The 17,059-nt window shown below is 33.3% G+C and overlaps 1 protein-coding gene and 1 long non-coding RNA gene across 2 annotated transcripts; both read right to left on the minus strand.

Annotated features, from left to right (window-relative positions):
• Positions 1 to 1,911: 1,911 nt before the first annotated feature.
• LOC104111000 (uncharacterized) lies at positions 1,912 to 3,151 on the minus strand. Its single transcript, XR_011415662.1, has 2 exons — positions 2,949 to 3,151; positions 1,912 to 2,276 (listed from the first exon to the last, which is right to left on the minus strand). It is a non-coding gene; the product is annotated as an uncharacterized lncRNA (long non-coding RNA).
• An 8,106-nt stretch (positions 3,152 to 11,257) lies between these two features.
• LOC104110997 (probable alkaline/neutral invertase D) lies at positions 11,258 to 16,641 on the minus strand. The gene is made up of 5 exons (XM_009620585.4): positions 16,509 to 16,641; positions 15,479 to 15,966; positions 13,964 to 14,395; positions 12,363 to 12,921; positions 11,258 to 11,722 (listed from the first exon to the last, which is right to left on the minus strand). The coding sequence occupies exons 2-5, from the start codon at positions 15,902 to 15,904 to the stop codon at positions 11,427 to 11,429; spliced, it is 1,713 nt and encodes a 570-aa protein (XP_009618880.1). The 5' UTR covers positions 15,905 to 15,966; positions 16,509 to 16,641; the 3' UTR covers positions 11,258 to 11,426.
• Between the last annotated feature and the right edge of the window lie 418 nt (positions 16,642 to 17,059).

Genomic DNA, 17,059 nt, shown 5'->3' on the forward strand with positions numbered 1-17,059 from the left:
TTGCTAGAGTTTGGAGATTACCATAATAAAAATAATATACTTGTAACCTAAAATATAATTTTTTCGATGATTAACTATAAAAAGAAAACATGCATGTGTAGGGAAGAAGACTAGAGTTTTTTCCGACCTATGAGGTGGTTGTTGATGACCAATGAAAAATAGAGTAAAACCTGAAGAATATATGTAATTTCTAATCTAAAAACATATCAATCCAAAGCTCTAAAATGATTATATAAAGTTAAAAAGGTAATTCCGTTGAGCGCTTCAAGGCTATGTCATAATGATTCTATAACTTTGGCCCAAATGCTATAGAGCTACATTTTAGAATTCCACATACATCATAGAAAGCAATAGCTGTAAAATTAAGAGCAAAAGACCACATTTTCTTGTTCCTTTCTAATGTCGTGTTGGCAATAATCTAAATGGTGGCATAATGGTATAATAATATTATTGATGAACTAAGACCTTAATTTGGATAACTTAGTTCGATAAAACCAAAAAAGTTATCGACCCTGTAGCTTTAGAAAATAAAATAATCGAATTAAAAAGAAAGAATTAAAATTGTGGTAAAATAATAAATTGAATGGACAACTTTGGATCCATAACCACATAAGCTTGGAGTGTTAATGTTACAAGAGATATTAAGCGAAAGTTTTGTTGAAACGTGCATAAATCTTCTTCTCGAATAAAATTATTACTATTTAAAATATTATTGAATAAGCTGCCAGCTCGTTGGTGGTCCAATATATGGTGTTTATCATTCATATTCAAATGCACAATTGAAGTATTGAACCCAAAGATAAAAAAAAAGGAATCAATGATCGAAAATTCAGTATTTATTCATGCAATTTTGAGGCACTTAAAGTTAATAAAGCTATGTAAGCAATATCTGCATTATTAGGTGGGCATATATAGCTTGGAGTTCATATAAAAAGTTGTAAAATTCCTTATATTTCATTTGTCTATTCTCCCTTGTCTCATATGATTATATTCACTGAATAAACAGTAACGGTAAGTGTAAACCAAAAAGTCGCAACAAGAACTCAGAAAGTCGCCTTTATGTTTCTAGTGGCAACCTTAGGGTTTTAGTGAAACTAAATATTTTTGTGATAACTTCTGAGAGTCACCAATGAAAATACACATTAACGGCGATTAAAGTTGCTACAAAAAAAAGTAAAGAAGTACACGACAAAAGACTTCAAAAAATAGATTTTAAATAGGTTGTCAATGAACAATGACACAACTAGTTGACTTTTAATAGCGACTGTAGTTACTATACAAAGTAAACAGTTACGCGACCAGAAAAATAAAAATAAATAGATTTTAGGCAGGTTGCTAATGAATATTGACTTTAATGACAACCTAATCATAATTTAGTAGCAACTAAATTTCTAAAAAGGGCACAATTATGCGACCAAAAAGTTTAAAATAATAAATTTTAGGTAGATCGGAAAGGAATACCAACTTTACAAGGCGTTTGGTTTTTAGTGGCGACCCAGTTAATATTTACTGGCGACTAAGGTTGCTGCAAAAGAGAACAGTTACGCGACCAAAAAAATTCCCTTTAGGTAAGTCACTTTTTCTACCAGCGAGTTATTCGACCTTTTAGTGGTGACCTATTTGACTTTTAGATGAGACTATTGTCGCCACAAACACAAATAATATTTATATTTTCAGTTGCAACTCTTATGGCCACCATGACAAAGTCGCCACAAATACTATTGGTGGTCCAATATATGGTGGTTATCATTCATATTCCAAATTGCACCATTGAAGTATTGAACCCAAACATATGAATAAGGAATCAATGATGAAAATTCTGTATTTATTCATGCTATTTTTTAAGGTAAATAAAGTTAAAGCTATGTAAGCAATATCTACATTATAGAGTTGGCATATATAGTTGTGGAGTTCGTATAAAAAGTTGTGAAATTCTTTGTATTCCATTTGCTCGCAGCAGCATCAACAGCTCTTCACTTGATCATACAAACCCTTTAAACACATACTCTATCTTATTTTTTAAACGCGCACATAAACAATTCTAGCATATAAGTAGTGGGTGCACGTGCATATAATTAAAAGCACAAGTACGTACTAAGGGCATTTGCGTCTATTGCCATGAGTAATCATAGTAGAATAGCATGAACAGACATTCTCATTTCCAGAAGTTCCTGGCGGCACGCAGTTGCAACGGGCACAACATGTCCCACATGCCCTCTTGCACATTTTCTGTCTAGATGCTAACTTGCACCTCCTCGTACATTCCTTTCCACAATCTGTTCAACAAACAATCATCACTAATATTAGTACTAGCAACTACTTATTACCTTAGGTTTAGCCTAACACCAAATTAATATTGGAAAACTATATATGTTGCTCGCACTCTTTAAAAATGTTGTCGGGTGCGTGTCGAATCCTCTAAAACTGCTACTTTGAGGATCTGACACGGAGGCATGCAACAGCATTTTTCAAAAGTCGGAGCCAGTGGTAGAGGCAAGATTTTCGATAAAGGGTTCAAAAAAGAAAAAAGTTAAAAAAGACTATAGCTACTGGGAATTGAACCAATGACCTTATAAATTAAAGGTTTTGAACCCCTTGACCACTAAGCTATACTTTTGGGCTGTGTCAAGGGGATTTAAAACATAATATATAGAGGTAAAAAAAAACAGATTTTGGCGTATATATACAGTGTAATTTTTCGGCGAATGGGGTTCCCTAAATCCGCCCCTGGTCGGAGCAACATAGCCAGAAAATAACAACATCAACAACAAACCAAGTATAAACCCATAAGTGACTTGGAGTCTAGGGACGATAGTGTGTACGCAAACCTTATCCCTATTTTAAAGGTTGTGAGACTGTATCCGATAGACCCGGGCTCAAGGAAGGAAGACAGCAAGAAAACGATAAAATTGAAAGAATGGGATGAGATAGAAGGAAGGAGTGCATACCTATTGTATGCGGACGAGCTTTGAGTGATTTTGATATTGCATCAATATTATTACTGCTGCTAAGCTCATGATCTTCTGCAGCAGATAAGAGAAAAAGAATTAGAAAGATTAGTGAGGCAATAAGAGCCTTGTACTTTGAGATGCCCATGCCTTTGTAAAACTATTCAGATTGATCTCTCTTTCGTTTGAATACTTCTATGACAGAAATGATAGGAGCAAGAAGCACCATATATATGCATTTCAAAACAAAGAGCGCAAAAAATGTTATTCATTTTTCTTTTTGTTTAATTTCTTTTCTTTTTTCTTTCTTTTGGGCCATAACTGAGGTGGGCAGGTGGTGTAAAGTTAAACTAATATTAGCCTGGTCCAAACTAGGATTATAGGACCTATGTTATCCTATGCACGAAGGTAGCCACTTTAAAGGACTGATATTTAGGAATTAGCCAATGCATTTTAAATTTTAATTTTCTAGTCTAATTTAAGGAAAGCAGATGTCCTCAATTGTTATGAAATTAAGATTTTAAGTTCAAAATTTCCGAAAAAAATAAGTATTGGTTAATTCTTAAATAGCAGTCCTAAGAATGGTGGTTTGTGCATTTAGCCCGGCAACGACCATAATTGTGGTAGACCAAATTAAATCACTTTTTTGGCTCAAGCAAATGAATATTCTATTAAAGATAAGACACTTTTTTTTCGATAGAGCGATGACATAGCAAGTAATGTGTCATAAAAGAGATGTTGGAAATTTGGCCTTCCGATCATTGAGCAATTGAACACACATAATTCAATTACTTTAATTTGATACAAATAATTTTAAATTATATTGTTATAGTGAAAAAAGTTGATTGACTATATATAAAATTAACCTTCCATCATATAGATTTCGACTTCAATGCAATTTCATCATGTATATATATTAATCTTATACTAAAGATATATACGGTCAGACCTCTCTATAACATTACCCCTATATAACAACACTTCACTATAAAAGTCAAATTTTTTCGGAACTAATTTTTATGTTATGTTATAATATATATGTTCTCTATAACAGCACTTCGCTATAACATCCAAAAATATTCGGAACAAATGAAACTGTTATCGAGAGGTTTGACTGTACACGAGTCCCAGATCCATATGAACTTAATCCTGAAATCACACAACAACTATGATCCATCTTCATTTATGAAACTAGCAGCTAAGATTAATACATCGATATGTCAATGTTTTTAGTGAGTAAAAAAAAAAAAGTTATTGTTATAAATAGATAATCAACAGAAAAAAAAAGTTATTGTTATAAATAGATAATCAACAGACAATGCTTCTGGTGTGCTGCTTATAGTCATTGTCTTACTATTGTGCCAGCTTTTCTTAGCTCTGAATAATAGATTCCAACACCAAATGCAGAAAAAGCCTAATAATCTATTGCCTGCTGTTAACTTTTCCTATACATAGAAATTTTAGGCATAGCATCGTGCACTTTGGTTAAACCCATGCTTTGACGTATGGTTTGATTAAGGGTGCCTAAAAGGATAATTTAGGTATTCCATCATTGCCCAAACATTTAAAACGTTTGTAGATAATGTCTATTTCTTAAATCAAAGTTTCATCACTAATAGGTCCCCAATTCTGAGGGGACCATTTTCACTAGTATAGTAGGTTTAAGAATTTTTTATTTTTTTTTAAAATATGTGTTTTAAACTAAAAAGTCTAAAGGCCAAATACATATGCAGCACATTCAACTTTGTCTCATTTTTTATTTTGGCACTCTATCTCGGGCTTGTTCCATTTTGGCCTTCCAACTCTGCTTCTTATGTTTTATTTTAACACAAAAACTGAAACCAGTGCAAAAACATATAGCGCGTGTGTATACACAAATCTGAGGTGTAATAAATATCCAATTAAATATTGTTTATCCTTGTCAAACGGGTCAATACTAAAATACCCGGCTCGAATTTCTTGGTGTCTATGATACTTTCGGTTCAACTTGAAATCCACAAGAACAAATATCCATTCCATTATGAAAAAATAATTTTTTTTAGACATGGATTCACTTCAAACTTTAAGTTTATATGAAATAAAGAAGGAACAAACCAGGTGACAACATTTAATTGGATATTTATTACACCTCAGATTTGTATATACACATGCGCTATATTTTTTTGCACTAGTTTCAACTTTTGTATTAAAATGAAACACAAGAAATAAAGTTGGAGGGCCAAAATGGAACAGGGTTGAGATAGAGTGCCAAAAGAGATTTTTTCATTCCTATACACTATTCGAAACCTTATTACGAAAAATATACATGTATTGGTATTTACCCGACCTAAACATATTTTAGTTACAAAATATATACAATCCACCTTAAAAGGCCCCAATCCATTATTTGTTTTTTCAATCAAGGGATTTAGTTATACCTTTTTTCTTTTTTTCTCTCCTCTTTCCCCTTTTCTCTCCGGATCTTCCGTTATACCTTTTTCTCTCCTCAAGTTGAAGCTTCATATAATTTCAATTAAACTCACAAACCTGACAAATTCAAATCCCTTCGAGTTCTTTTTGTGATGATAATTGAGAGAGATGTAGTCTATTGAATAATTGTCAGTTTTTCAGTATCTTCATGTGTTTATGAAGTTATTCCGTTATTTATTCAATGGCACTCCTACAATTTGGAAGTTTTGTGCGGTACAGTAGCTAATGGGACTTCTAAATACGTAAACATGTAAATAATAGAGATAATAGCTGGAAAAAATCCAACCATCCTTTAAATTAAGAATATTATATAAAAACGTGGTTGAAAATTTGACTACATAATACCAATCTCCAATGTGATTTAGAGTTTAAAAATTACTATTCCTAATAATTAGAAAAACTGAACTTCTTAATCTAAGGGGGGTATGTGTTTGTCCTATTGAAACAACTTTAGACTTCAGAGCATTAATTTGTTGTAATTAAATCTTCTTTTAATGTAAACGGATGCGGCTTTACACTTTGGTCAGTTAAGTTATCCTTACATTTAGTAAATGCTTATATTTACTCACGCAGTTAAGAGTATGCTTATACTTAAATACAATTTGTATACAAATTTTATACAATATGTATTTTGTATATTTTGTATCTGATTTATACATATTAAAAATAAATTTCATACAGCTAATTATATATTATACAATTTATCTATAATTTATCTACAACTTATCTACAACTTTCATACATTATTTCTACCCAGTTATATACAACTACAATATCATACCACGTAAATATAATTTTTATACAAATTTTATACAATATGTCTTTTGTATATTTTGTATCTGATTTATACATAGTAAAAATAAATTTCATACAACTAATTATATATTATACAACTTATCTACAACTTATCTACAATTTTCATACATTATTTTTACTCAGTTATATACAACTACAATATCACATAACTTAAATATAATTTTTATACAATATTGTTCAACTTTCATACAATAGTTAAATTAAAAAAAATATATATATATATATAATATAATTTTACTACAATTTTATAAGTATAATGTATGTCATGTCTTCTTCTTCTTCTTCTTCTTCTTCTTTTTCGAGTTTCAATCTAAAATTCAGCCAAAATCAAGTCTAATCTTCACCAAAATACCCTCAAAATTGAGATATAAACTCCAAATCATATTCTCAATTGTTTGCAACAACACCAAATCCAAACAAATAATGATTTTTGAAAATCCAAATTCGAATTCAAAGCTTCAAAACTTTTTAATGGCTGTCAATGGTGGAATTGTTGCTCTCTTTTCTTTTGCTTTACATTACTGGAATTAGGGATTGAGAGATGGAGAGAGACGTAGAGAGAATTCTCAATTGTTTGCAACAACACCCAATTCAAACAAATAATATTTTTTTAAAACCCAAATTCGAATTCAAAACTTTAAAGCTTTTTAATGGATGTCAATGGTAGAATTGCTGCTCTCTTTTCTTTTGCTCTACATTACTGGAATTAGGGATTGAGAGATAGAGAGAGACGTAGAGAGAGAGAGAGAGAGAGAGAGAGAGAGAGAGAGAGAGAGAGAGAGAGAGAGAGAGAGAGAGAGAGAGAGAGAGAGAGAGAGAGAGAGAGAGAGAGCATGAGAGAGAGAGAATAAGGATGGAAATAATTGATTCCTAATATAAAGGGATACTCATTTAATTCCTAAAGTATATATAATTGGTAAATTTGTATATAGGATGTAATTAAATTGAAACTTAAGTAGGGAGGGTAATAAAGTTTCCAATAGTGTATAGGTATGTAAAAATTCAATGTCAAAATAAAAAATGGAGCCAAGTTGAATGGGGTGCATATGGGTTTGGCCAAGTCTAAACTTTTAATAGAAAAAGAAAAAGAAAACTTTGAATGGTTCCAAGCGTATGAAAGTATCTTTGATTTTCTATTTAGAGGGAACAAGTTGTGATCACTAAATGATAAAAATCTTAAAAACATTGCCTTAATCACGAAAATTCCTTAATGATATATGCATCACTTTTCGTAAGCGGTGTCACCATTTTATAATGGAAAAATACACAAATCTCTATATTAAAGAAAGAAAAAAAGTATAACTCAAATTTATATTATTTTATTATATAGAAAAGCCAAGTGTGGTCGACCAATGGCATAACTGTAAATTTAGCTCAGGGGTAAAACTATCATTTCATTCAAGCAATAACTCCATTAATATTTCATGTTCTCTAAAAATTGACTGCTTCTCGATTGTTCTTCAGCATCTTCTTCTCTTTCAATCTTCTCCTCGCTTCTTTCTTTCAACCTTTCTACTTTGGGTATTACAAACCTTTCTACTTTGGGTATTACAAATTTAGGTTAGTGTCTCTTCTATTTTTGATTTTATTTATTTATTCTATTTTATTTTTCATATTTTGTTTGCGATTCTCCTTTGTTGTTGCTGCTCTTTATTTTCAGTTTTTTTTTTTGTGTTCCCTTTGTTTCTCTTTATATCTCATGCCATTTGTTTTCATATGCAGGATATCTACTAATATACTTTCTGCTTTAAGTTGTGGTCTAAGCAATTGGCTTAAGATTTCAGTTAAATTTGATTTTTGTTTCCTTTTTGTTTGGTCTTCTCAACTCAAATTTTACTTTACTCTTTTCTAAAGACTTGTTCTTTAGAAGAATATTCCGTGAATAGCTGCAGAGATATCGAATACGAATAAAAATCATAAAAATAAGCAAATATTGGAAGAAATACAATTTGACAAAAGGGTTAGGAGACGTGAATTAAATAGACTGATCACTGACGCCACCTGAAAAAAGATGCCCTTTAGCATGAGATGAGGAAGCAGAATTGAATTGAAAATGCGGCTTCTTTCTGATAGTTCAATTAACGTTGAATAATCTAATGATTTGTGCTCTGATTCTGCCAATGTTTCTATCAATCAGAGCTCTCTTATCATAAGAGATTCATCGCTTCTCGCAAACAGGTTAACATCAAGCACAAAACATAAACTGCATACTAGAGAGTCAGAGATGATAATAAATCAAGATTGTTTAAAAATATTCTATTAGGAACATAGTATTTACCTTTTTTCAAGTTAATATCTTCTTGTATCAAAGTTCTAATATTTTGGGTGTGATTTCAGAGAATTTTGTTGCTCGAGTATTGTCTTTATTTCACTTTTATAGTAGATTTAGTGGTTTGCTTTTTCTCCCCTGCTACATTGCCTCATTTTTTTTACTGTGATAAGTTGTTTCTCTTTACATGTTGGAAATTAGTACTTGACTGTTCTTTTTTGCTTCCCGTTTATAGGTTCTACCTTGAAGGGTTTTAGTTGTGTTACTCAGTGTCTGAAGACAAGGGAAGACTTAAAGTTGTCAATGAATACGGAAGGTTGAATTTGTCTCTAGAAATACCTTTGAATTGCTTGTGCTCGAACCTAATAAGGAGCCACGAGATAATGATTAGGAAAGAAGATGATCGACCTATTAAAAGAATTTATAATACCACCTGAAAATGGCCTTCCATGGCTGCCTTTAAAATCTTGATCAATTATATCTTCTTTAGTTAACTCTTTTGTTACATAAAATTAACTTTGACGTGCACCTCTATATTTGTCCAACTGGATTTTTTAAATTATTTGCAATAATCAATACCAGATAAGTTTGAAATATGAAAGGCATCCTAGCTTCAACACACATAATGTCATTATTCATTGTTTACATGAAGATAGTTACAATCTCCAATTTTGGTAAAAGTAACTCTTCTTGATTTTCTTGTGTAATAATTTGGCTGATGGTACATTTGAAAACAGAGAAGTATTTGTTTGATAACAAGAGGTGTAATTATGTTTCATCAAAAGTAGTTAGGATTGGTATATTATTATTCTTTATCTTCTTTGCTTCTGTTAGAGTTGAAAACTTTGTAGAAGGTTGATAACTTTTTTATTATGAAGTTAAAATTGCAATGGCCTAACTAGGATAGAGGGTGTCAAGCTGATTCTGAAATTTGCTTGAGAAGAACATTGGGATAACGATAATATCAAGGCAACTTAACATTTTGATAGTTTTTTCTTTCACTTAGTTTTGTGGAGATATTATTTGAACCAAATCCTGAATTTTTTGTTTATTAAAATTTTCTCTTCAACAATTAGATTCCTTTGTTCATAGGCAGAGTTACAACCATATATGGTAATTAAGGACAATGCCTTGAAAAAAGGTATGCCAATTACCAATAAAACTTACAATGATCTATTGTAGTAATCGCTTTCACAACCTGGAGTCTTTCAACAATTGTGAAAGCCAAATAGGAGCTTTCTACAAACAACTCCAGGAAAGCTATGAAAAATTTAACAAATTTCACAGCAATTTGTTTTCAGGGACTAGTGTACCTACAGATACATTATTTTTTGTGGTTAATGCCTGATTTTTCAGGTAGTAAGATATCATTTCTAGACTGAACAACATGATTTAAAAGGGTAGGTAGGTAGTAATATTGTCATATTAATTAATACATTATGTTATACGGGTTCTGAAACTTATCTTTTTTCATAATTCTACATATGTCAATATCTTTTGTTAATATGTAAATAGAACTCCGATGTAAAAATTGTGCAACATTCGAAGTAGAGTGCATCATTTTTATCAATATGTAAATAGAATATGCAAATAGTACTCTCATGTATGTTAAAAGTGTGCAACTTTTCAATGATGCCTTTGTATCTTTTTCGCAATTTCTCATCGTAACAAAGTTAATTGTGAATGATGATTTCAAATTTTACAGTATTGGGCCCGTGCACACTAACCATCTAGTATATGAATAAAGCACAACTCGATCATATTACAACTCTTCTTCAAAAAAAAAATATTTTTTGAAATGTATTCAAAATAACCTCACTAGAAATATACTAAATGTACTTTCTGTTCTATAAAAGGCACCAAACAATCACTCAAAAACTCATAATTAATCACCGAAATTGTTCTTAATCGGTATCATCGCCAAGGAGAAAATAAAGGAAAAAAACAAAAAATTAGCAGACCAACTTATGGAAGCATCAACATCCTTTAGAACTCGAAGCTTTTAAATAATTTTTTGTCACTGGAACATATGTATTTGGTTCTTGACCCATTGGTTTCTTTTGTTTAACACTTACATATCAATGGTTCAAACCCAACTGGAAAGTATTTTATTTATATTAACAAAAATTTAAAACAGTAAACGATGCTTATTTATATTATCAAAAATTTAAAACAGAAAACGCTGCCACGGAGTTTCGAACACGCGATATATCCTAGAAAACTGGGGCGCTTGACCAAACGAGCTTCTTACCTGGTTATGTCAATTGTCAAGCGGGGTCACTTCAATCAATTTATACGTGTTTTAGCTTCTGCTAGTAAAATTTTCCCAAGCGGTGTCACGTGACACCGCTTCGCCCAATAAACATATCAATGAGGTAGTTGTTGAGGACCAATAAAAAGCAGAGTAAAACCTGAAGAATAAACGTAATTTCTAATCTAGAAACATATCAAACCTGAAGAATAAACGTAATTTCTAATCTAGAAACATATCAATCCAAAGCTCTAAAATGATTATATAAAGATAAAATAAAAGATAGTTTCGGTGAACGTCTCAGGGCTATATCATATGAAACTTGTGACAAACTTGTTATCACAAATTAAACTATACTGATAGTATAAATATTCTTTATCTTATCGGTGTATAGAACTAAAACTTCAATCTGTTTAGATTACTGGGTAGATATGGAAAAGAAGTTACCTAACAACTCCTTAGATCAGCTAACATCAAACATCTATTGGCATTCAATGGACATCCTTAGAAAAAAAACCAGATTAACCGGAAAGAAAAAAAACAGAGTAATGTGTACAATCTCGTGGTCAATTCAAAGAAAATTCGATATTTTTTAGACAAACTAAAAGAGAATGATTAAGAATTCCAAGAAAAAAAACATGTTTGTTTGGTAGAGAAATTGTATACAAGGATATTAACACGTCCAAGAAGCAGATCTTTTCATGGTAGGCTTCATCTGTTTATCTTCTTCAAGTGCTATCATACCCAAATGAGATGGATCTTCCAACATCATTCTAGCTACCAAGTAACCGGCAATCGACCATGTCTGGAACTTACGAGCCTGTTTTCCGATAAATCGACCAAGCTTGCCATCATAATATTCCGGCCAGCTATCTTTTAGCAATCGCGATTCAGCTAGTTCAATGGCCCGTCGTGCTATTTGGGGTCTACCAGTCTTGATAGCTGCTGCAGTAAGGAGCCATAGAAGAACTAGACAAAGAAACCACACAAATCAGTATAGCACTGAATTGTAAATATCAAAGTAGAAAATACAAGAATGGGGAGCCTTGGAGCAACGGTAAAGTTGTCTCCTTGTGACCAACAGGTCACGGGTTCGAGCCGTGGAAGCAGCCACTAATGCTTGCATTAGGATAGGCTGTCTACTTCACACCCTTTCCCCGAACCCTACGTGAATATGGGATGCTTTGTGCACCAGACTACCCTTTACCCTTTATAGTAGAGAATATGAATAGTACTCCCTCTGAATAGTACTCCCTCTGTTTCATGTATGTGCATTTGACCGAAGTTTAAGAAAGAAGGAAACAATTTGGGAACTTATGGTCTTAAAATCACGTCATTAAGGGTAAAATAGAAAGTGAAAAGTTAGATTGTTTCTTAATATAGAAAGATGTCATTCTTTTTGGAACGCGCTAAAAGGAAAGAGTCACATAAAATGGAACAGAGAGAGCATGAAATTGTTGTGATTCATTAGCTAATTAGCTGTTAAGCTACCTAACAAGTAGACTTGCAATCTCTATCACTGTGCATCATGACACGGTTGAAATAGGAAAGTAACGTTAAATAGATTCAAGTACTTTTGGTTGTTGAATGCTTGAGAAGAAAATCTAACCTGGCCAAGTTCCACCGTTATGATAACTCCAACTAGTGTTTTTAGGATCGCATCCTGTTACAATCCTCCATTCATGACCTTCCATAGCGGGATAACAGATTTTTAACGGCATTTCTCCTACTAGCTCTTGCCATCTTGATTCAACGAGATCCATTATGGCCGAAGCTTGCTCAGGTGTAGCCAAAGATGACAAAATTGCAATACAGTTACCCAAACAAAACCAACGAAAATCCATGTGAGCAGGACTAACATTTCCGATGAAGTAACCACCACGACTTGGCATGAAATCAAAAACCCACTCCGGGAGGGAATCTGGCATCACATTAAACTTGTTTACTGCAGTGTGCGAGTACTCTTCAGTTTTGTAACGGTATATATCATTCAGCTGCTTTATGTCCAACCAAAAGTAACTTCTCATGTGAAAGCTTAAAGCATGAAGGCGTTTGATTATTGCATCACAACACTCTCTGCCTTCTTCGTCGGGTTTAAGGAGAAGCAAGGCGCATCTTAAGGCCATAAAGAAAAGCGCTTGTATTTCAATAGGATAACCATAAACACCCTGGCAAAAATATGAAACAAAGTTTTTAAAGCATGCGAGTCTATCGAGTGAGTGGGAATTTAAAAGGAAATTGAACTGCAATGATTGAAAAATTCATGATATACAAACGATATGGAGATTTTTCACTCGTGGTCATCGTCAGTTTCATTGAACTGAGGAGAAGATAATATGCGGAAGGAGTACAAGATGAAAGACTTGAAATAGGAGAAAAATAAAAGAAAAAAGGCAGTCTCCTTATTGAAGTAAAGTGAACACTGCTTAATCAAGTAAGAGGAGGATTAACTTCTTCATAATTTAGCCACTATCAAGATAGATTCGGACACTTCTAAGAAGCTGAAGCAGATATTCAAATGGCAACTTAAGGAATCAGTTACGCCTCCTTGTTTGGCTTAAATTGCACGCCAACAATTTAGAGATTGCAACAAGCATGACTGCCTCCATAGAAAATGAAATAGATAAGAACTGTTATTATAACATGAGAACAACTGATAAAGCCCTTTTAGCAGGAAGAGAACACATTGAACCTATTTCTTAACATACACCTTTGCTCTTCCATTGCTTCTATTCTAGCAAAGGATGTGAGAATCTCAGCTGAAGTCTTGTTTGAAGCCTAAATTAGCCTAAGTCAAAAGTGGGGCTTTGCCGTTTACAACGAGCAATAATATTTTTTACAGCCAGAAACAGCAGCGATGATGAAAATGGAAAAAAGGGAGAAGAGGAAAATAAAAGGACGAAAAAAGTAGAAAATCAAGCATGTAATAAGTCTGCGGGCTAAGAAGAAGAGAAAATCACCGGCATCATATAACAAGAAGTAGAAAATCAAGCATGTAATAAGTCTGCGGGCTTACTGGGTCCGAATTTTGACAGGTTCTATATATATGCGTTTGCTAAATAATGCAATTCTAAGATTAACATTTGATAGATATCAGCATCTCTTTGACATACAAAGCACAGATCATATCTAATAAACAGAATATAAGACATGACCCTTAATTCAGATCTTGTAAAAAACAATAAAGAAAGGAGAGTAAATCAGACTGACCATTCTGCGATCAATCATAGAGCATCCATCAGCGCACAGCAGGGTTGGGAATGTATCAAAACCTTCTGAAAGACATAATTCAAGAATCAACCTTATACCCCTTTGGCATTCAGGCATCTCAGCCAAAGAAGTGTCCCCTGTAGACTTTGTGTAGGCACGAAGTAGTATAATCCACCAGAAGCCTGAATCCACAGGAGCAACTCTACCGATAGCACTTTCACCAAAATCTGCAGTTATAGTCTCATAGTTCCTAACAGGGTCGTGAAGTACTTTAAAACTTGCAGGCATGACTCCAGCACCTAGCTTGAACTGGTCTATCTTCTTCTCCCGAGATTGGAGGCGCAAGGTTTTCAAAAGAAAGTTTTTTACTATTTCAGGTTCACCATTCATCAAGAATGCCAAAGCGCTAGGGACAAAATCTCTGACAAAAACCTGCCAAGTCAAATGTTAAATTACGATCATTACTTATATAGGATGAACTTCAGCATCAAACTTTTATACATTCATATTGCTCAAGCCATCAGGAAAATGAAGATGTTAAGATGGATGTATGGATGTATGGTTATAAAAAGAGGCAAGATAAGAAATGATCACAGCGTGCAAGTAGTACATATAAAGGATCACAGCGTGCAAGTAGTACATATAAAGGATCACAGCGTGCAAGTAGAACATATAAAGGATCACAGCGTTCTACATAGACCTCCAAATGTACAAGTGCTTACGTGCAATACTACGATGATCAAAGCTACTAAAAGAGAATGAGGTAGACCTAATACAACATGGTAGAAGTCATCTTAAAAGGTGTACGATCAACCAATGCGACTTAAATAAGTACAGAGCCCATTGGAAGCAAGGGATTCATATTAGTGATACGAAATAGCTGGTTTTGAGACTTAGTTGTTCTTGTTACACTCACATTAGGTCTGATGTTTGCTAAGAGTTCTTATATACTAATTAAAGACTTGTAGGTCTGCATAGGGATAAGTATTAGATCTAGAGAAGCCTTAATATGCCTTGGAAACAAATGGACTGAGCTGAACGACATCGGTATAGAGGATTTATATAGCCAACTAGTTTGGGATTGATGAGCAGGTAATTGTTTGATCGACATTGGCGTATATTTCACATCAATGATAACATGAGAGTTAGCGGCCACTTCACTTTTCTTTTTCTGGACCAAATGATAAATCACTAGTTCTACATATGTTGGTCGTCAGCCAAGACCAGCTCACATTCATTAAACTAGCTGGTTTTGCGCAGTCCAACCCACTTCCGCTTATCATACATCCATAAACCATTCAATTTATAACTGATAACTATGGCATGTGGACATATCGATCCAACATTTCCTATTTATTACGTAAGGAAACATCTGGTACTACTTTTCAAAGGACATTTGTCAAAAGAAGTTCCATTGAAGCACATAACTAACCTGCTTAACGGGATATTAAATGGCAAGGAAAACATAAAGACAGGCTAGCATCAACCCAAGAACTAGAATGATAAGGAATGTACCTGATCATAGTTAAGTTCCTCAGCAGAATTATCTATAGCAGCAATAGTTCCCACAGGTTGATCGCGGAAATTAACAATAGAACGCCTCAAAGCTTCCCAAGCTTCACCTATTATAGGATGCGGCTCAAAGCCAAACGTTGATCTAGGTGTGTGTATGCCAGACCACCTTCCTGGTGAATACACTCCAACCATATTGTCAAAAACACGAGAAGAGTTCTCCGAATTTTTGTATGGCTGGCGTGGCGGTGAATGAGTCATCGACATTTCGCTGAAAGATCTTTCATCAAACGACCTCTTCCTTTCTATATTAACATGCCTTGGTCTTTCCAGCAACCTAGACAAATCATCCTCGATTTCAAACAAGGATGGAGCAGCTTCAACATGTCTTGCATTTCCATTTTGAGACACATCCGCAGTGCTAGGCATCTTTGGACACTTTCAAAAGTCCCCAAGATATTACACAACAAGAAAATATTGAATCCAAAGATCTGCATATCACCAACGAAATAAGTAAACTTTTAAGACTACTACCTAACAGAAGCTTCACAATCGAGATGTAAAGAGCAATTAATGTCTCTGAGAATAGGAATATATTGAATTAAAATGTGCAACAGATCACAGGAAACATCAACTAGGTATCAACATTCTGCTAATTTTTGCTATAGCCTACAAACGATATTCCCGAGAAACTAGGTCAACTGAACAAAACTAGAGCAAGTTCATTGTACATACTAGGAGTAATTAGTCATAATCATTAACTTAATCAAACAATCAACTCAAACTACTGTTAGATCTTTTTTCCTTTATCAATTTATTTATGTTTTTCCTATATTGTTCATATTTTGATAATTATGAAGTCAATCAAGCAACTTACTCAAGCCGGCCGAGACAAACGCCTACTGAAATTCTCAAAATCTTAATTAATGCAAATTTAACTTGCAGAAACTATAATATTATCGAAATAAACAGAAAATGAAAATAAGGAACATAGATTGAACAAAGCAATATTGTAAGAACTTGTAATAACAACCTCAAAGGTGTCGGCGGCGAACTTCAGTGAGATCTAAAAAACTACAGTTTCCGAGAAGGCAACAACCATGAAACTAACCAAATGAGTTGAACATGACTTTTGAGGGTCACAATAGGACTATTTTATATGTTAGAACATTGTAATAAATTAAACCGGGAAATGAAGGTCAAAAGGACTAGTTGACTGGATATACCGGTAAAATTTCGAGATTATGGTAAAGGATGGTAACTGACACGTAGGATTTTCTGGGAATATCCGATAGTAGTTCTGGGGAAATCTCCGACCAAACAATGAGATTTGTTTAAAATTGGATTAGTTGTAATAATTAAGGAAATAGTTGTTGTGAACGATTATTACGATCTTAAGTATTGATAAGTGATAACGATTATCCCCAGATCCTCGCGACCTAATAAGTAGTTTCATTTTATGGCAAGTTCTTTAATTATTACTACTACTTTTAGTTCAAAAATGATGAAATTTACTAATGTTTGGAGAGTTGAAAAAAAAGATTAACAGTAGTTTCGTTAAACATTTATTAAGAAAATTTAATT

The sequence above is a fragment of the Nicotiana tomentosiformis genome, chromosome 4 (assembly GCF_000390325.3).
Source record: "Nicotiana tomentosiformis chromosome 4, ASM39032v3, whole genome shotgun sequence".
Classification (NCBI taxonomy): domain Eukaryota; kingdom Viridiplantae; phylum Streptophyta; class Magnoliopsida; order Solanales; family Solanaceae; genus Nicotiana; species Nicotiana tomentosiformis.